The sequence below is a fragment of the Boeremia exigua genome, assembly GCF_020726555.1.
Source record: "Boeremia exigua strain MPI-SDFR-AT-0100 chromosome Unknown C7974scaffold_7, whole genome shotgun sequence".
Classification (NCBI taxonomy): Eukaryota; Fungi; Ascomycota; class Dothideomycetes; order Pleosporales; family Didymellaceae; genus Boeremia; species Boeremia exigua.
The window spans coordinates 666693-686699 of NW_025763524.1; the positions used below are offsets into that span (position 1 = coordinate 666693).

The window sequence follows — 20007 nt, forward strand, 5'->3', positions numbered from 1 at the left end:
GAATTTTGGGCTAACGACATCACCAACATAAGATTACCGACAACGATTTTTTATGACAACGCATTCATGTCTCTCAGGTGTGTGTTCTAACTTTCTGATCTAACACCCTTGAATCCGTTAGAATCATGGATACCCTCTACATTGCTGCGTCGAAGCACACCATGTATATGGCTAACAACGATGGATCACGATTATGCCGGCTCGCAACAGCTAAGAAATGCAAGTGAACTCTACAGAATGTTCTTTTGCCTACAGCATAGGCAATACTGAACTGAATCTTAGCTTTAGGTATGATAGCTACAAGCTCTGTGTCAAAGTCAATGAGCTTGGTGGTTGCTTATCGCAGTTTTTTCCTGAAACGTGAGAGGTACTTTCATCAATGGTCCTTTTTCTAGACCATAACATCCAAATCGACCAGTCCCAGTTCGGGCCGTGGCTGAAAAATAATGGTGTGGATTAGCAACCACCTCTACCAGTCCAGATGGTTCTACGCCTACTCGTGAGTTGCATGCAAAAAAGTGCTGCAGTGGCACTCTATGTGCAATCAGGAGACTCGAAAGTAGCAAAACAACAGCACTAAGTAAGACATGTTTCCAGCGGCACGAGCGCCAAACGCGACTTCCCTCTGCCGACAAAGTGGCAAAACAGCGGACAGCCATACCTTATTACTCCAAGGAGTTGAACGACTCGCCACCTCGGCGACATTCTAGAGATCTCTACCGGAAACGAGGGCTGCCACCTTATATTGCATGCCGCAATTCGCGCTTCGTGAGGTCACGATAACGCAGAGCACCGTCAGCTCGAGAAAACGATGAGCGAATAGCAACAAAGTACCGAATGCTTCGGCATGGATACTTCATCTGCAGACAAACGATGCGAACTGCTGATCAGTGGATATTGTAGTATGCAAGCAATTCCAATTCCGTAAAGTGAGGTGCTTGACCGGAACTATTCAGCTAGCTAGGCGATATGTTCTGACGAATGCAGCCAACTTACACAGAACAATGAGTATGAGTAAGCAAGCCACAAGCGCATGTTCAGCTCGTCAGAGGGATCGACACGTACCAGTCTGTACGTTTGTTGCACAGAAGAATTCGGACCTTCCATGTTGTGGGAGGTTGCACTTCTGCGTCTAACATACGCTGAACATCACACTGAGGAGAGTCCATCTCGCACTAAGGATCCTCCACCAAGTTCCAAGGTCGCTTCATTTGTGGGTTACAGAGCAATCATGATACGCCATCGACTTTATCTTGGGACTCAGTTCACCGTTCTACCTCGCCGATCAGAGCGTGACACAATCTGATCTGATATCGACCATATGCACGTAATTCTCACTGGCGAACATCTCCGGTATGCGGACAAAGGCCCAAAACATAGTGCACTTTTCCATATCCGGGGAAAACCATCTCGGTGTGTCGAGTGATAATCAGCAGTGTGAGACGCACTGCACACTAGCTGCGAACCGTGTACTCTGTACAGGACGATCCTCCTGACCAGCCTAAACCGACCTATGAGGAGTTTCGCAGCACCCGGAGTAGCTACAAAGCTCAGTAGTCCCGAATCATCGGCTTGTGCCTGTACGCCCTGGTATGTAAATGGCATTGCATGCGGCCAAGCTTAGCCATCCTTCACATTAGCGAATCCAATCTCCATGTCAGCAATGGTCAAACTTAATTTTTTTCGAGCAAACAGGTGGCGCAAAGCGGAGAGGTGCATGCGTCCTGCGCGACATGCATAAAGCTGTCTATCTTGTGCGTGGGGTACTCAGCATAGCAACCAGGGTGGCTCCATCGTATCACTCCATGAACACGACATGCGCATGCATGCAGCTAACCCCCAAGCCTCACTTCGTATGGCACAAGCACAGCTGGAATGCCGCTCCTACAGCCACATGCTGTCTTTAGCCGTGGGTCCCAAAGCACGCTTGCCCCGCTTCTGCGAACAAAAGGAATTGCCGCTGTCCTGGAGCTCGTAATGGCGGCGATGTCGTCCAGCCAAGTAGGCAACAAGGCAACACACATCGCAATCGGCAGCCGAGGGGCGCTTGCGCGTGGCTTGCGGAGAACCCGCCCCTTGTGCGTCCAGAACGTGCCTGGTGCGGGGGAACAACGGTTCCCGCTCGCGACCAGCAGCGCGGAATAGTTGGCCGGAAATTCTGCAGAGTTTTGCGCTCGCGCTCTGGCCTTACTTTTTGGCGTTGTCGAGGCCTTGCACGGTCGGGTGAGCATGCGGCTTGCCTCCTTCCGCTTACTGCCTTGGTCAAGCGGTGGTCTCGGCGCTATGTTAGTGCAGAAGAGCTGCCTCGTTGGCAGTGAGCGCGTGAACTGACACTAAGGAAATAGCACGGGAGGCTAGACACGTCAATGCAATCTTCGATAGCGATTGCACGGCAGCTCCCGCCGGAAAACATGCAAACATCGCTCGTGCTTAGCTGAGGTGAAAAACTCGGACAATGTCTCGGCTTCGAGCGTTGAATGGGAAGGTGGCCACTAGTAGGTCCCATGGCAACCTGCAAACCGTGATGATGCAATGCATGAAGGTGGAGAAGGCGGAAATTTGAAGTGCGGCGTTCATGAAGAAGCCTAATGGTATCGTTTCTATTTTGACCTTTGGGCTGCTACGTAGTTTGTATCCTCCATGTTCATCTATCCCTATGTGACCTTGCGAAAGTGAAATCCTCACAAATGCTGAAAAAGGGCCGAGACGTGCATTTGCCAATGTCCATCTCATCCAGATCAGCCAGGCCGGCCCGACCCTAGTCGAAGGGATGGGCAATTCCTGTTACAAAGAGATGTCCTGCATGCATGTGCGCCAGAGTGGGTTGGTCCCACGACGAGGAAGAAGTGAAGATCGACAGATAGCCAACCACAGGACACTGATTAAATGCCCTTTTGGCTGCTCACCGAGCGAGCGGTCCGGGTAAATGGAAAGTGCAGATTCGAATCGAAAGTGGAGTCGTAGCTTCGTGAATGTACAGAAGTAAACAAAGGAAACAGCGAGAATACAACAGGTGTCAAACTGACGGAGCAACGAAGCTCGGAAGGGAAAGAAACATCTAGGATATCGCCGAAGTATTGCTGTGACAACAAGGTGACAGGGAAGCTCCTATGTGACCCTGTGACAATAGCCCCAATGCACCGCAAATGCAAGAAAAGGAAAGGGTATATGCGAAATGCAAAGTGAAGCAAACAAGGATCGTCGTGTTGTCGACTGATCCGAAGGACTAATGCCCTACATCCATGTGAGTGGTTCTTGAGAGCAGTGTGCAGGTTGCGAAGGCGAATGGATGACATCGTCTGGGAGGACGATGTGCGTGCGGCGCTGGCCACTCAATGTAGGTAGTAGGTCCGAGAATGGTAGGTTGGAAGCGTGAGGCCGCGACCCTTGCCGTGGCGTGACCTACGACAGGGCCTTGAGCTGGGTCCGAAACGCCGGCAAACTCCATGATAAACGATGGTACAAGTGAGGGGTGTACGATGCAACAGACGCCTTCAGTGAAGACGCGTGGCGATGGTCTGCGGTGTCGTAGATGTCGTCGTCAGCTGGGTGGGGTACTTTGACAGGCGCTAGTTACCGCTCGAACGTGCTTGAGCGACTTATGAAGTCCAGGTCTGACTCGCGAGATTCGCTAGTGATTCGCTCCTCTTTGCGCCTGGTGCGCTCGCTGGGAGCTCGGCTTATCAGACGTCTGACGAAGTTGCGTTTTGGGTTGGCATTTATGGCTTCAATTGATGGACTGGCCGGCTCGATTGAAGACCTGCGGGAGCCCGTGCGCTCCAGGACTTGTTCTGGAGCATCAACGATATCCTGCTTCTTGATCTGGCAGAATAGAGTCGAGAATAGGTACTGTTCACCATTACTGTCGAACAGTGGCAGATGGCGGTAACCTTGTTGGATGCTGTTGAGTTTGGCTGTGAAAGTAGCTAGCGGAGCATGGTTGGTAGTGCGAGCGTCGAGTGAGTTCCAGACGGTCCAGCGCACAAAGACTAGACTGGGAAAGCGGGTGCGAACGGTCAATTGGAGTTCACTATCAAAGACCGGGTTGTACCCGTTGCCCTCGACAATGCGCGTCCGTTTCCGTAGTGGGTTACCGATACCTGAGTGACCGTTGCGTGCAGAAGCGTCCTGCCCGCCAACGCCGACAGCATTAGCTCCGTTGTCTTCGGCACTGTACATCTCAAACTCGACATAAGGGTTGATGTTGGCGTCTTGTGCCAGGCCACGGGGCCTTGGTAGTTGCTGGGCGGAGATGATCTTGACAGCAAACTTGACTTCCTTCTTTGGAGCTTTGTTGTGACCCTGCGTAGGTGTCTGTTCCAAGCGCAAGTCCGCAGGCTTCAGAACATAACCTGTACGATCGTTGCCACTTGCGAACATAGCCTCGTTGAGCTGCTGTCCGAGATCGTATGTTTGCCAATTGAGTGCGACCATCTGCACCCCGCGCCTCCAGAACTTCAAAGGATCGAAGTTGGATGAGTTGATCCTGAAAGCATGAGGGTAGACGCGCATCAGACATCGCATGTTGTGTGCCTCCAGAAGATGCTTTTCTCGCGAACCAGGCTTTGTCATCTTCTCAAACGCACGTTCATTGACGGAAAAGATGTGATTGTACGATTGGGCATCGCTGGTTGTGAAGTCGGTAAACTTGTACCCTTTTGTGTATACGCCAAGATCACCGAGAAGCCTTGTGATGTTGCTAGTCTTGGTTTTCTTGGGCTTTTTGCGTTCCTCTGCTGCGGTTACTTGCGGGCTGTCGCTATCTTCAGCTGAGCTGACAAGGGCCGAGGTGGGCACAGTGTTGTTTGTTGAGGTAGTTGAGGTGCGAGGAGATGTCCAGAACATGGCTGAATGCTCCGGAGGACTCATTGATGGCGTGCTGGAGATGAGAGGTGAGTTGGGGATGATCATGTCGTTCATCTGGATAGGTCGAGACCAAGGAGAGCTGAAGCTGCGTTCCCTGCGCCGTGTTGTGAGTTCGTTGGTCAAAGCTTTAGCGTCCAGCTCTTCTGATGCAGCCTTGACCTTGATCAAGACCCTGTTCTTCAGCTCTTCTGGCGATGGTAGAGTCTGAGAATTGAGATCCAGCGGTTGCAGAACCAACTTGTCGCCAAATTCCTCGCACATGGTTTTGACCATTAAAGCCTGCTGATCCGCGGTACAATGTACTTCTAGCGACAGAATCAGGGGGTACTCGGACTCGACGAACGCGTACTTGTTGACAACCTTGATAGTGTCGTGGAATGATATACTCGACGTCAGAGTGCGACCGTGCATGACTACCGGCTTTCCATCACTACCATCCCAACAGTCGATCTCGATGCACCGACAGCCTTTCTGAAGCGCTGTGATGTATGCTTCAGTGCTTGATTCACCAGCAACTTGGCGTCCAAGAAGATAGGTGTTGTGAGAACAAGAGATGAAGTACTCGTTCAAGGGACGATCGAGCTGTAGGCCCTTTTCGACTGGCTTGAGGACAGAGTTCGCAGGCGATGTCAGGAACGTTTGGAATGCAGGGAAGCTCATCGTCAGAGGCAGCGGGATCTCGCCGCCTTCTAGTGGGGTCGCTTTAGTCTTGGTGACACGTGCAAACTTCTCAAAGGTGTTTGACCAGTACTCCGAGTCCTCGGTCACGTCAACACCCTGCTCATTTCTCAAGAATGAAAAGAAAGCGAGTTTATCCATTTCCACTTTCGATCCGGACTGGAACGTCTTGTATATCTGTTTGATATCCTTGCGTTCCTTCAGACGTCTTACGAAGTACAGGAACTGTGTTTGGTTCAACCTGCCGGTGTTCAGGGTATCGGCCTTGTTGAAGTAAATGCGTAAAGTCGCCTCGGTACAGTTGATGTGTAGGTTACGGCACAGCTCAACAGTGCTAGGGAAGTCCAAAGAGTCCGGACCGTCCATACCATTGAGTCGCTTCTTCATCTCGCGCTGCCAAACAAGCTTTGCACTCTTGTCTGCAAAACCGAGCAAACCCGCCATCATGTCAATCCGATTGCGAGATACAGACTCGAGTGTCGTAGTCCACATGTTGAACACACCAATGTCAGGTGCTATCAGGTGCATGGTCCTTATGCGGCCCTTTGTTCGTGATGTGTCGGTGTATACGATCGTGAACCAATAGGGTGCCCAGGCTTCTGAGAGGCCGACTTCCTCGCGGTAATGCTTGGCCTCAAGACCTGAACGAATCTCTCTGACATCGTCGATGTAGAAGCACTTGGACGGCCGAGAAGGATCCCAGAAAACCTTTGCTGATTCCAGATCTAGGCGCAAATTGATCTCTTTCTTCTCTTTCTTTGTGACCTTCCTCAAGACAGTGCCCTGCTCGAGACGAGAGTTGCGCACCGGTGCTACAACGGTGGAGTCTGGTATTGAGCTGACACTGGGCTGGCTACTTGAGATGCCCAGCGCGTTGATGGGCTCGCCGTATGCGTCGTCGATGGCCTCTTCCTCTTCAAAAGCATCAAAGTCAGAGATGCAGGCCTCGCCGTCGGCGGCAGTCCTGCTGTCACTGCGTCGGCGCATAATGACTGGTCCCTGACTTCTGTCTCGGTGTGCTTGCGAATTATTCCGACGGAACCTATTGGGAATGCCCTGTGCACCGCGGCTGACCCGGCGAATCAACCCTGGTCCTTTGCTAAGGGCCTCAGCCATGGCAGACGGGGACGACGTGGGTGCCGCTGACATTGGTGGCGGCAAAAGTGATTCGGGAAGGCTGTAGGACGGCACGGCTGGAAGCGAGCTCGAGATCATAGGCACCATGCCCTCCGGTGTCGACTGGAGTGAGCCATTGAGGTAGGATGGCGTGGAAGCCGGACTGCCTCGAGAGCTGGGAATGCTGATAGCGGCCGTCATGCGAGCGAAGCTGGGGGACGGCGACGGCATACGCGGGCGCGTGAGTGAGTCGTTGAGCAACGACATGATGTGTGGTTAATTGCAGATAGCGTAGGGTGAGGCAGCGCTAGTGCTTCTTCATGGCGCAGAGAGAGAACTGAAGGAGTGGATGCGGCGAACGGGCGCCAATGGGGAATAAAAGCAAAAAAAGGATCAACAGCCAGCTGGGGTCCTAAGTGAGCATGAGCTACGAGCTTTCGTGCATCGTGAGATTGGCGGTAGGCTGCGCTGCGTGTTCGGCTACGACGGTTCGGGGTGCACAAGCGCGCTGGGCGGGCGCGCAGGACGTGAACGTGTGGACGCAGGTCAGCTGGTGAGGCGGACAGGTGCGTTGAATTTCTTGCAGCGACGTGCAGACGCAGACGTGACCGGGGTGGTGTATTTTGGGTAGTTGCTACGGAGCGCCGCTCGTGGGGGTTAGGTGCTGCCGAATGCGGTCGTTCGCACAAAATGGCAGGACAAATCAATGCAGCGTGTAACACTGACGACCTCGTTGTCGGCGCAGTATGCAAATGCGGTGATGGTCGAAGGTCGCAGGCGAGCAGGTAGAGGTGCGGAGTGAGTGTGAGTCGTAAATGTGCCCAGCTCCCTTTGTAGAGTAGCACGGCAGGAACGGATAGCTCTTGTGGAAGGAACGGTCGTCTTAGGGCAGGTACGCTCAAGTGTCGAGAAACGGCGAGCGGCTTGGCGCGCTTCTCCTGGAAACAGGCAAGCCCGCTGAAAAATCTTTGCTAATATTACATTACACCAGCACACGCTCATCCTGCGCATCCCTTGAACTGCCCCTAACCGTGTCGTTGTCGGGCTCCACGCCGCCCCGTCCAATTCGATCCACCCCGGCCACGTTAGACTCGCGAAGCCTCTTCCCTGTTGGCGAGCTGCTAGCCACGCCCTAAGGTTTGGAGAGCCGCGGCACCGGCACCTGCACCTGGGCACGCCCCAGCAATGAAACGCTCGCAGATGACGTCTCTACCGTCGCTGCCCCAGGTGGGCGCCAATCACACCAGCACCGGAGGCTCTCTCCACAGTGCCATCATCAGGCAGCCAGGACAGCGCTGCTAACAGAGCCTAACAGCCTAACACCTGCTAGACAACGGCCGTGGCTCTCACGGCATGCACTGCCCTGGTGAGCAGACGTGCGTTTGCCGCTTATTGCACGCAGGATCTGCCATGTTGCCAGTGCTCACTCAGCCTTGCTACACACATAATCAGGCATCCACAGTATACTGTTCATCCATCCATCCATTCATTGTCGGAAGCCACGGCAGGCACGGCAGCACTGCGACATGGACAGCAGTGGCGCGCTGTCTGCTGTGGTGAGCTGGCACTGCTGCGAAACAGAAGGCAGTTAGTCGCGCGCCTTGGTTGCAGTGGTAGCCTCAGAAACCCCTCATCACTCTCTTGTCGCTCGTCATTTGACGTGGCTGTTGTTTGCACTGGATCCGACCTTGCCGGCCCCAATCTTACAGAGCAAGCAATAGACTCATGGCAGTGCGGTGAGCGATGCATCTTACATCCGGCCTGTTGCATGCAGGCTGTGGAGCGGTGACCGCAACACCGCCTGCTTCCAGCACGCTGCAGCGCGTCGCGAATTTTGAATGTCGTGACAGCCGACTGTGGCTGCCCTCCACCCTCTCTACACGTGGCGCGGGACCTCCGTTGTGTTGAAACGAGAAGGCGAAGCCGGCACAGCGGTTTGAGTTCTGCCCCTGTCAATCATCCCTGCCCACGCTTGTTTGATGGGCCGCGGCGCGAGAGCAACAAGTTAGGGATACCCAGCCTCAACCACCTTCTTCGACACTGCCCAAAACTTGCGACTCGCTTCGTATCTGCAAACCTTACAACACGCTACTATGACCACGAAGAGAGAACTCGGCAGTAAGGGAAGGCTGGGCAGGTAGCAGGCAACAGGTAAGAAGGCTCACGCGGCATTCCTGACACACTGGCTATTCCGCAGCAAGACGGCACTGCGTGCTCTACAGACGCATGCAATGCAATGAGTCGCGTGATTTTCCGCGCCGCTTTCGAGAAGCTGGCAGCAGGATTGCGCCCGCCCCTGAAGCCGTTCACGAATCAGGCCACTCTCCCCGCACATCGATATCCGGGTATGACCATGTGACCTGCTGGCGGTGTGATATCTGCTCTCCCAAAGCAGCCAGCACCCAATCATCCAGTGATTAGTAGAACTTCTTCACTAAGAAACAAGCTCGATCGATGAGTTGTCAAACTTTTCCAGGCGCTTGTCGAGCACGTCCTTTGTCCTTCTCGTGTCCAAGTTCCTCGGCACATGCCGATTCAGCCCTGCAAATCGGTGCATTGGTGCACAAAGTGTGGCTTTCGCAAATGGCAGGGATGATTCGCAAAATAGCCTCCCGCACGTATCCCTCTCTGCCTCGCCGTATTGCGAGATGAGATCCATGACACGCAATAGACGCCTGATCGTAAGGGATGCAGGGCGCACGAATTGAGTTCCGACCTCTGCGTTGCTTTTGAATCTACGTATCCGGCTGTCTCCCTTACATTTACGGAGGATCTGCGGTAAAGCTGGCAGGGTGTGTAGGCTCCCGTCATTCTTTCGACCTGTACATCACAGCCACCCCCACATACCAATGGCAAGCAGTATCCGAAAGCGACCAAGTACTTGATTTGGATATCAGCTCAGCTCATGCCATGTAGGGCCGTGACACAGCATCTGTCAAACGACACATATGGACGTCCTGCTGTTGAACCTTGACCTTGACCGTTCATGACACGTCGAAACATTACAGAGAAACCCCGCTCATAGAATCGCGATCCATGTCAGGTCAGGATACAACCCGACACGAAACAAGGTCACGCCAACCTCTCTGGGTCAACAAGATCGATACCCACATCATCGCTGTCTGTCATGTTGCGCATAGATGAAGCCTGGTCCTCCCGCGACCAGATGGTGCTTCCACTCGCCTGCGCCAGCCTCGAAACATCGTCTTGCGCACGGCTACGCTGGTCCAGATCACTGCGGGACGTCCTTGTATCACTGATCACCTCATCGACGTGAGATGCATGGTTCCGAAATGAGGCGTAGGTGACCAGCTCGCAGAACTGGCTACCTGCAGATGTCTCCCCGCCCTGTCCCTCACCCGGGACGTCCTCCCCGTGCGGCGGCTCGGCGCCACCCCATACCGTATAGGACAGAGCCGCCGAAGAGATCGACCGGGACCCTGAGTGTGGCGTATATTGTACACCGTCGCTTATGCGAGAAGCCTGTCCAGATAGTGACCTGAACGGTGTGGACGGGAATGGTGTCGAGCTGACAGAAGTGACAGCAGTCGATTGCGGCAATCTCGTCGAAGCATAGCCCTTTGTCGCTCGCGACGTTGAGTTCTCACTCGTTTCGTCGGGACTGCGGACGGTCTCCATTGTGGATTGCGGATCAGCTCCAAGCGCACACGATTGCCAGAACGCCTCATCATTGCCAAACCCCTTATCGGCACCGGCCCGCAGAATGGTACGTGCGTCTGGTAGGTGTGCATTTGATCGAATTCGCGAAGGCAAAGAGGCGGGTACTGTTAGCAAGTTGACGTGTGTAAGATTAACCGGAGTGGTACGCTGTGGGCAGCTCGAGAGTTCAGCTCTTGCGTTTCGCGCAGGTGCGTGAGGCTGATTAATTGCAGTCCAATCATCATTATGGTCAGAGCTTGATGTGCCTGTATCCAGATACGGCCTCCAGGGTTCATCACCATCCCTTGAAGGTGGGTTTGTGTGCCTCTTGACAACGTCCTGTAGTGATCTCTCAACGTTTCGGGGTACTTTCCCAGTCTCGGTTGCTTCAGCATTGAAGTTTGCATGGACACGCTGCGTCTCACTAGAGTTTTTGGTCGCCGATGCAGTATGATCGAGATGGGGTGGTCTTCTTCCGAAAGTCAGCTTGAAAGGGCGTTCAATGCTTCCCGCGCGGTGCGTCAGTCGATAGCTTTGGTCTGTCGCTTCGCTCGGTTGGACAAACCGGTCAAGTGCATTGGGGTCAGCTGCAGTGTGCCGCATGCACTCGTCTACATGCATGGCTGGGCTTATCGTAAGATTATGGTATGCAGGTGGGCCATGCTGCGGCGAGCAGTTTCGGTCGACAGTCGATCTGGGGTTTGCCGCGAGTCTGCGACCAAGAGAGGGTCCGCCCTGTGAAGGTTCTAATATTTCTCGTCGTACTGCGCCATCAAATTCTTCATCGAAGAGCATAGGGTCTGAGTCAGTCTGTGACGAGGCGTAGTCGATCAATTGCATCGATGCAGCTGTCGTCAAAGCATCTGATCCAATGCGAACTCGAATATCCCCAGCCGCAAGTCGGGGGAGAGCGCCACTCATGAGAGCGTTGCCCCCGTCGTCAAGCTCATCTCTACCGGACGGATGCACGAATGTGACAGGGCTCGCACGACGAGCCACTTCTCTGGTTTTTGCGTCGGGCTTCCTGCGCTTTCCGATCGCAATAGTTTCTGTGGTAGAGAGACATCGCAGGTCAACAGGCTTCGAGAGTTCAATCCCAATCCAATCTTGTTGCCTCAACAATCGTTTCTTGTTGGCTTCGAGGAGCTGCGTTTCGGTATCAGGAGGCGGTTCCCTCTTCCCCTGGTCTCGTTGCTTCTCTGGGGTATGTCAGTCATCACCTGGACGTAACCTTCCAGATCACTCACCTTTGTCAACTTCACCCCTGTATCGGTCCTGCTCAAAATGGGGGCTGGCCCCTTGTAATCTCAGGTCGTTTGCGCGTCTCCATCCCCGTGCTGTTGGCGAATTATGGTGTTCATCTCTCACTCGGCGCTTCCTAGCTGAGTGGCGAGCATGACTCACCGAGCCTGACGCAGACGAAGAAATGCGACGCCCGAGTCCGTAGACGCCACCATCTTGGAGGAACTCAGGGTGAAATGGCGTGGTTGCGGCTTCCGGGCTCTGTTGCAGCTTCGCACGAGCGCGGGCGAAGTAGGCCTTCTGTTTTTGGATGACTCCTTTGTTAGCATGTCTGGTGCGTTGCAGAGTGCCCCCAGTCCAATTCATGTTCGCAGTTCGCACAGCGTTTCCTGTCGCTTTACTGTGCCATTTGAGTCGCGCAAAGGCAGTCGTGGCGCGTCGATCGCACGCGCCTTCCATCTCATTGGACTCGCAACTACCTTGTCATCAGCTAACAAGAACAATGCGCATTCATTACATCGTCACCGCGGACATCACGCATCCTCGAGATCTAAAGTTTGATTGAAGTGTTCAAAGATCGGCTAGACGGTCGATATCGTTACACTCGGCGACGCGTCGGCGTCACTACGGAGTCTTCATGCCTTCCTCCACAGCAGCTGTGGAGAATCGTGGGGAGCGGTCATTTTCAACCCCGTGGAGGAGGGTCGCTGATCATTCGCGCTAGGGCTCGCACGCGGACGTACTCTTCAACAGCACTTGGTGTCTGCCAGAAGGACCGTCGACGCTTCTGGAAACCAGTACGCTTTGCCGGAAATTCGACCGCACATCGTCATGTCCGTACCCAACGCATTTGCCATAGTACGGGAGATAATCTCAAGTGAGGATTGGACTTGGTTATTGCTCCTCTTGAACACCTTCATTGACCTTAAAGACCAGCTACTCAAATGTGTATGACATGCGGGAGTACCTGAGCGTACCTAATCATACCTCGGCTAGAGCGGCACAATAACCTCGTATGCTATTGCTGCAATCATTAGATGTACAGTCCGGCTGTTACATCCGATCGTTGTTGGTGTCTTGCATTCGCCTGCCCCTGGACAGTGGTTGTTTCATTCGTCTTGGCCTTCCAAAATCGGAATGCCCTTTGTCTAGTCTGGCGGAGTATCCATATTTCTTATGTACTTCGCCTCAAGGGCGGAGCGGAAGGATTGGCGGATGTCGATATCCAGACGTTGTTGACATAGCATGAACAAGGCCCACAAGTCATCTAATGTTCAACATACGGTCGCATCCTGCGGCTGTTGCACATTGAATGACAACACATGATTTTCTTGTCGATGTGAGCGATGAACACAAAGTCCTGCCAAACACGAGCTCAGCGTAGCATGCTATTGCGAATTAAGATTGTACGTACATTGCATCGAAATTCAATGCATTGTGTCGCTCGGCCAAGTTTCTCCAGCTGCAACGCGATCCTATTCTATGCAGTGTGACTTCCTCTATCCGAATGGAGAGACACTCAGAAGTAAGTTTACATCAAGCGGTGTACGTAGTACATATTGGGAGATGCCTAGAAACGGTGTTTGGTGACAGCCCCACATAATTCTACCTGGTCTGCCGTGTCATGCAGTCTGACGAAAGACCAAGGGTCGAGGATCCAGCATGTGAACAGAGATAAGAGATAGGTATGCCGAATGGCTGGCAGAGCAACGCTCTCTGGCGATTTGTCGCACATCGCTCGTGCTGGCGAGGCAAACGAGATCATCAACCGCACGTGGAGGCCATGTGTTCCCTCTTGTCGATGGTTGAGGACTGGCACCGAATATTAACGGCACGGAACATCTGCCGGATGTTGGTCCTTCAGCCTCAAGATCAGACCCTGGGTCTTGGCGACGAGAACATGTGCCCGGCTTGTTCTCGCCGTAACAACGATGTCATGGCGATCCATACTGACCATAGAAGGCCCGTCCGAAACCTGCTTGTGATTGGGTCGGCGACATCAGCCCCTTGCGTTTCTTCGGCGCTGCTTGGCCCGCGTTGAGGCTCCTCTGGCGAGGCGCGCTTCTAATACGCCGTGGCGTCATCATGCATACGGCATCTCAATTTTTGCAACATCGTTCCGCACCAAAGACTGTCAAGCGCGGCCGTATCAGAGGCTCACTCGGCATGAAGCTGTCATAGGCAGGTGCGCTGACTATCCAGGCGGCCGCAGCGCGGGCTGCTGCGGTGAATACCCACTTATATTGCAACGTCGCGCGAACAGCTTGTCGAATGAAAGCCGAGGAACGCAGCACCACCGCCGAAATTGTGCCAAAAGCGTTAATTGCGACAAGGTGCTGTTGTAAGACGGTCCTGGGCTTGTTGTTCAACGCAGACTATGACGCCAATGGCCCCGCCAAATCGCGGTCTCGCTGAGCTCAACTGATAAGCGTTCTACGCAGAAAATCGGCAAATCGATGTCAATCGAGATGGGTTGACCGCTATACTTGCAGGTGAAGAGAGCCATGAGTAATGACGAAGTGGTGGTTGCGGTATTTGGCTGTGTATAAACAGTCGAGGTTCCTGTCACCAGTCTCCACAATCACTACCCACAATTCCACCTCCAGTTACCCACCTCCACAACGTACCCACTGTTCTCTCCGCTCAGACAAGGGGTCGCCTAAACCATTCTCTATAAGAGGAGCACAACTGCCTGCGGATCATATCCATAATCACCCACATCATTGCACACATCATCACAACTCAAGACAAACTTCTTTTGTCTTTTGACTTTTTCACAAACAGTTCATTTCTCCATCTTCTTACCATGTCGGCACCTTCGCTTATGGTGCCCCAGGCAGGTCGCTATGCGCGACGTCTGTCATCGAACGATGCGACCAGGGAAAGTGTGCAGATGGGCCCAACAGTCGTTGTGCCCCCTAAGCACTTGATGGCCCCTTCGGCCGCTTCAGAAGTCGCTACTGGGTTTGGCGAGGCGAGGCATCGTCTAGATTCCCACGTCTCCACAGACTCAGGTACATCCTCTCCCGCAGGGACACCTATCGAGACTACTGTCACCGATAAATATGCTTTCGCATTTGACATTGATGGTGTCCTCATCCGCGGTGGTCGCCCAATCCCCGAGGCTATCGAAGCCATGAAGATGCTGAACGGTGAAAATGAGTACGGTATCAAAGTACCATACATCTTCGTAACAAATGGCGGTGGCAAGACGGAGGCTGAGCGCTGCATTCAACTCAGCCAGCAGCTCGAGATGGAAGTCTCACCTGGGCAATTCATCTGTGGCCACACCCCTATGGGCGAGATGGCCGAGAAATTTGGCACAGTCCTCGTCGTCGGCGGTGAAGGCGAGAAGTGTCGAATTGTCGCTGAAGGATATGGGTTCAAGGATGTCGTCACCCCGGGAGATATCATCAAGGACAACCAGGACACAACACCCTTCCGCACTTTGACTGAGGAAGAGTACAAGAACTCGCGAACCCGCAACTTTGCTGAGGTCGATATCGAGGCTATCTTTGTTTTCGCCGACTCTCGTGACTGGGCGTCTGACCAGCAAATCATTCTTGACTTGCTTATGTCCAAGAACGGTCGTCTCGGCACCCGATCAGAGACCTTCAACGAGGGACCACCAGTCTTCTTCTCCCACAACGACGTGGTCTGGAGCGCATCGCACGATCTCACCCGTATCGGCATGGGCGCTCTTCGTGTTTCTCTCGAGGCTATGTACAAGGCCGTTACTGGTAGAGAGCTACAGACTACCGCCTTTGGCAAGCCCCAGATTGGTACTTTCGAGTTTGCGACCCGTCTTCTTAAGAGGTGGCGCAAGGACACACACGGCATCAACGCGGCTCCTGAGACAGTGTACTTTGTTGGCGATACCCCCGAGTCGGACATCAGGGGTACCAACGAGTTCGACAAGCACACTGACGATGCAGACTGGTACAGCATTCTTGTCAAGACAGGTGTCTACCAAGCCGGCACCAAACCCAACTTCACCCCCAAGGCTACCGTCGACACTGTCCTCGACGCTGTCAGACATGGTATGGAGCGCGAGTACAAGAAGCAGCTGCGAGAAAGCATGTACGCTGCTGGTGTGATTGAGGATTAACAAGTCCCTCGTAGGCAATTTCTCACATCCCGTTTTTCTCTTTTATTTGGCATAGCATTTTGGCGTTCGGAATTCTTGGTTTCTTCCCCTTCTTGGCCTAGGACCTTCAAAGAAAAGATTGTTGAACAGTAGTATTATGATACCAGACAAGCTGAGGTAGCTGTCACAGATAGATCGTGAAATGCATCACTTTCAGACTAAACTCACTCTCTCCAATCTTGCAATGTGTGTGTAAACTTCCCCGCCGTTCCAACATGATTTTACGATCTACATTGTACGACTTCGGTCATGTACAGTAAATTAGTCACGCGTACCTTGAGGTTTCATTCACATCCTCGGTACCGATCTTCTCCCGCCAGCCGTTGGTTTCATCCAAACTTCGACATCGAGCCTTCAATCTCTCGAGATCGAAGTTTCGAAACCCGCCGCATCCACATGTACCTATCCGACCCAATTTCTCAACATACCAAAAGCACGCACCCTCAAATTTCCGCGCGCTTAATCCTACCACACGATCCCAGCGTTCGCTGATCTGGGGCAGCCTGCGCAATCGTCTGTGTGATAGACAAGGGTAACCTTTACGCGGCTCACGGTCCAGCAATCTCCATCTTCACGGCCCATCATCAAAGTTCGGAGAATTCCATCCCCTGACCCAGTGTTCCTCGCCATCCCCTGCCAAGTGAATCGAAGGCGAATGTGAAGTACGGTAGGGCAGCCCTTGCGACCCACTCGGCTGTTCTTCCCCATAGTACGCGGGCCCGAGACATCGGCTTGTTAAATGCCGCCTATTGGGCGTTTGACCCGCTGGACCGATAGTGGACGGATGTGTGGCCCGCTGTTTCGATACGTACGCGTGGTATCACGCAACGTTCGAGTGTGACGAGGCGCGGGAGTGAGGTGGAAACTGCCGTGAATGATCGCGCAACCATCGCGCGCACGGAGCAATGAAATGAGTAAGAAAGTGATCGTGTTTCAGATACATACTGAGGCAGCCAAGTGAGGCTTGGATGGTACGAGTACGAGTACGATACACCTTCGAGAGTACGATCCACTGATGTGAAGCGTCAACTCCCGTGACATCCGGATGCCCGGCACCAGGAGTTGAGCAGGTATGAGATAAGGACAGTAGCTATCGAGGCGGGGTGATATGTCCTCAGATTTGAGATTCGAGTAAGGAAATACACGCCACACGTAGTCTTTGGAGTAAACTCATGATGAAGTTGAAGCGAGACCGGCCATTCATCTTGTGCGATTTGAGTTTGTTCATCATACTATACATCACTCTGCACATCTCACCCCCGTCATGATGTGTATTCGAGCAGAACTACTTGCCAGCGTTGGGACCGCTGAATTTACATACAATACCACACCAGTAGCTGTTGATTTTTCCATGTCTTCGTGGTCCAAGAACGAAGTTCTGTGTCGCCAACTCGGGCAGTTGCAGGACTTTTCTTGACACGAGTTCAACGCGATGCGAGGTGACCCAAGTTGCTGGTTTTCAAAATGGTTACAGCGATAAGAGCGAAGACAATCAAGCCAAGCAGATCGTAGGCGATGTTGGCGAAGTAAGAAGCCTTTGCCCGTGGTTCCTCGTGGAGGGGCTGTCGCCTTGGCACAAGTTGCTCCGACCGCCGATTGTGCAGCTGCGAGCGGCAACCAGTCCACTTTCGCAGCGAACTTTTGGTCGCCACAACGACAACAACACGCTTTGCGCGCATCACACCGCGCACGAGAACTCCACGTGCTGGATATGGTGTGAACAGCCACAGACTCCACCCCCACACCCCCACACCGCCGGCACTCTTCGCCGCACCGACTCTGACGCACTCGCGAACTAAATATCGAATAAACACCGCACGCATCTCGAGCGCACCGACACCACCACGCCCGCCACCATGGAGGGCGCCTTCACCCATATGGGCAACCACCTGGTGTCCGACTCGGCTGCCACCATCAATGCTGGCGCCGGCGACGACGAGATCACCGGGCTGAGCGCTCGCCGCCGCAGGACTGATGACGAGGAGGACGACATTTTCGACGATGATGCTGAGAGCATGATGGACATGCCTGCAGGAGCAAACGGCCAGCAGTTGGCTAAGGAAGAGGAGGAAGTCGAGCTGCCAGCACATGCTTGCGCATACTGCGGTATTCACAACGCAGGCAGCGTGGTCAAATGTTTGGCTTGTAACAAGTGGTTCTGCAGCGCCCGCGGCAATTCTTCGTCGTCGCATATCATCAACCACCTTGTCCGCGCTCGCCACAAGGAGGTGCAGCTGCATCCAGCTTCTTCGCTCGGCGACACCACCCTCGAATGCTACAGCTGCGGCGTGAAGAACGTCTTCCTGCTTGGCTTTATTCCAGCCAAGTCGGATACCGTCGTTGTGCTTCTTTGCCGCCAGCCATGCGCCTCCATGCCATCGCAAAAAGACATGAACTGGGACACCTCACGCTGGCAACCGCTGATCGAAGACCGCTCCTTCCTTCCCTGGCTCGTGCCCCCACCGACCGACCAGGAGCAACTCCGCGCTCGCCATCTTAGTCCGCAGACAATCGCGAAGCTCGAGGAGCTGTGGAAGGACAACGCCAATGCTACAATCGCAGATCTGGAAAAGGGCGCTGGACAGGAGGAGGTCATCGCCAAGGTGCTACTTCGTTACGACGATGCGTTCCAGTATCAGAACGTCTTTGGCCCTCTGGTCAAGATCGAGGCTGATTATGATCGCAAGCTGAAGGAGTCGCAGTCGCAGGACAACTTGATTGTTCGCTGGGACATGGCGCTGAACAATAAGCACACTGCTAGCTTTATACTTCCCAAGCTCGAGTTGGGTGACGTCAAGCTTGCTGTCGGAGACGAGATGCGTCTGCGGTATACTGGAGAACTACGTCCGCACTGGGAAGGCGTCGGATACGTCATCAAGATTCCAAACAACCAATCTGATGAGGTGACTATCGAGCTTCGCACAAAGGGCGACCACAAGTCAGTTCCAACTGAGTGTACCCACAACTTCAGTGCAGACTACGTGTGGAAGGCGACCTCGTTCGACCGCATGCAACACGCCATGAAAACCTTCGCCATCGACGAGATGAGTGTTTCAGGCTACATCTTCCATCGCCTCTTGGGCCATGAGGTGGCTTCTGCACCCATGAAAATCACAGTACCTCGCAAGTTCAGCGTGCCTGGCTTGCCAGAACTCAACGGTAGTCAGATCAACGCGGTCAAGAGCGTTCTGCAGAAGCCTCTCAGCTTGATTCAAGGTCCTCCGGGTACTGGAAAGACCGTCACGTCAGCTACCATCATCTACCACCTTTGCAAGATCAGTGGCAGCCAGGTGTTGGTTTGCGCGCCGTCTAACGTCGCTGTGGATCAGCTGTGTGAACGCATTCATCTCACAGGTTTGAAGACGGTTCGCGTGACCGCAAAGTCAAGGGAGGATGTAGAGTCGCCAGTAGGATTCTTGTCTCTTCACGAGCAAGTCCGCATGAACGACACCAATGTTGAATTGAACAAGCTCAACCAGCTTAAGAGCGACGTCGGCGAACTGTCAAGCCAAGACGAGAAGAAGTTCAAGCAGCTCACACGTGCAGCTGAGCGCGAGATCCTTAATGCTGCCGATGTCATTTGCTGCACCTGCGTTGGCGCTGGCGACCCACGTCTTTCAAAGATGAAGTTCCGTACTGTCCTTATCGATGAGTCTACGCAGTCAGCTGAGCCTGAGTGCATGATCCCTCTCGTCCTTGGATGTAAGCAGGTCGTGCTTGTTGGAGATCATCAGCAGCTTGGACCCGTCATCATGAACAAGAAGGCTGCCACTGCTGGATTGAATCAATCCTTGTTCGAACGTCTCGTTATCCTGGGATGCTCTCCAATTCGCCTGCAGGTTCAGTACCGCATGCACCCATGTCTGTCCGAGTTCCCTTCGAACATGTTCTACGAGGGCTCGCTCCAGAATGGTGTGACCATGCAAGAGCGTATTCGTCGCGATGTCGACTTCCCATGGCCAGTCGCCGACAACCCCATGATGTTTTGGTCCAACCTCGGCGCCGAGGAGATTTCGGCCAGCGGTACGTCTTACCTCAACCGAACGGAGGCCCAGAATGTCGAGAAGATTGTCACACGTTTCTTCAAGGCTGGTGTGCAGCCTAGCGACATTGGCATCATCACGCCATACGAAGGTCAGCGCAGTTACGTTGTCAGCTCCATGCAGGCGACTGGTAGCTTTAAGAAGGAGAACTACAAGGAAGTCGAGGTGGCGTCTGTCGATGCCTTCCAGGGTCGTGAGAAGGACTTCATCATTTTGTCTTGCGTTCGATCCAACGATCACCAAGGTATCGGTTTC

The 20007-nt window shown here is 53.5% G+C and overlaps 3 protein-coding genes across 3 annotated transcripts; 1 reads left to right on the forward strand and 2 right to left on the reverse strand.

The window, feature by feature from the left end:
* Window positions 1–3434: 3434 nt before the first annotated feature.
* C7974DRAFT_199486 (PLC-like phosphodiesterase) lies at window positions 3435–7122 on the reverse strand. The gene has a single exon (XM_046136747.1). It carries the CDS (start codon window positions 6925–6927, stop codon window positions 3574–3576), a length of 3354 nt encoding a protein of 1117 aa, XP_045996133.1. The 5' UTR covers window positions 6928–7122; the 3' UTR covers window positions 3435–3573.
* Window positions 7123–9601: 2479 nt separating this feature from the next.
* On the reverse strand, window positions 9602–12110 carry C7974DRAFT_199539 (uncharacterized protein). The gene is made up of 3 exons (XM_046136748.1): window positions 12095–12110; window positions 11568–12037; window positions 9602–11519 (listed from the first exon to the last, which is right to left on the reverse strand). Exons 2-3 carry the CDS (start codon window positions 12019–12021, stop codon window positions 9733–9735), a joined length of 2241 nt encoding a protein of 746 aa, XP_045996134.1. The 5' UTR covers window positions 12022–12037; window positions 12095–12110; the 3' UTR covers window positions 9602–9732.
* A 2027-nt stretch (window positions 12111–14137) lies between these two features.
* On the forward strand, window positions 14138–15890 carry C7974DRAFT_199564 (HAD-like domain-containing protein). The gene has a single exon (XM_046136749.1). The coding sequence runs from the start codon at window positions 14369–14371 to the stop codon at window positions 15668–15670; it is 1302 nt and encodes a 433-aa protein (XP_045996135.1). The 5' UTR covers window positions 14138–14368; the 3' UTR covers window positions 15671–15890.
* The last annotated feature ends 4117 nt before the right edge of the window (window positions 15891–20007 follow it).

Coding starts and splice junctions, on each gene's coding strand:
- C7974DRAFT_199486 (XM_046136747.1), bottom strand. CDS start 6,927: ATGTCGTTGCTCAACGACTCACTCACGCGCCCGCGTATGCCGTCGCCG.
- C7974DRAFT_199564 (XM_046136749.1), top strand. CDS start 14,369: ATGTCGGCACCTTCGCTTATGGTGCCCCAGGCAGGTCGCTATGCGCGA.
- C7974DRAFT_199539 (XM_046136748.1), bottom strand. CDS start 12,021: ATGGAAGGCGCGTGCGATCGACGCGCCACGACTGCCTTTGCGCGACTC. Junction 11,520..11,567: donor CAGGGGTGAAGTTGACAAAG/GTGAGTGATCTG, acceptor GACATACCCCAG/AGAAGCAACGAGACCAGGGG.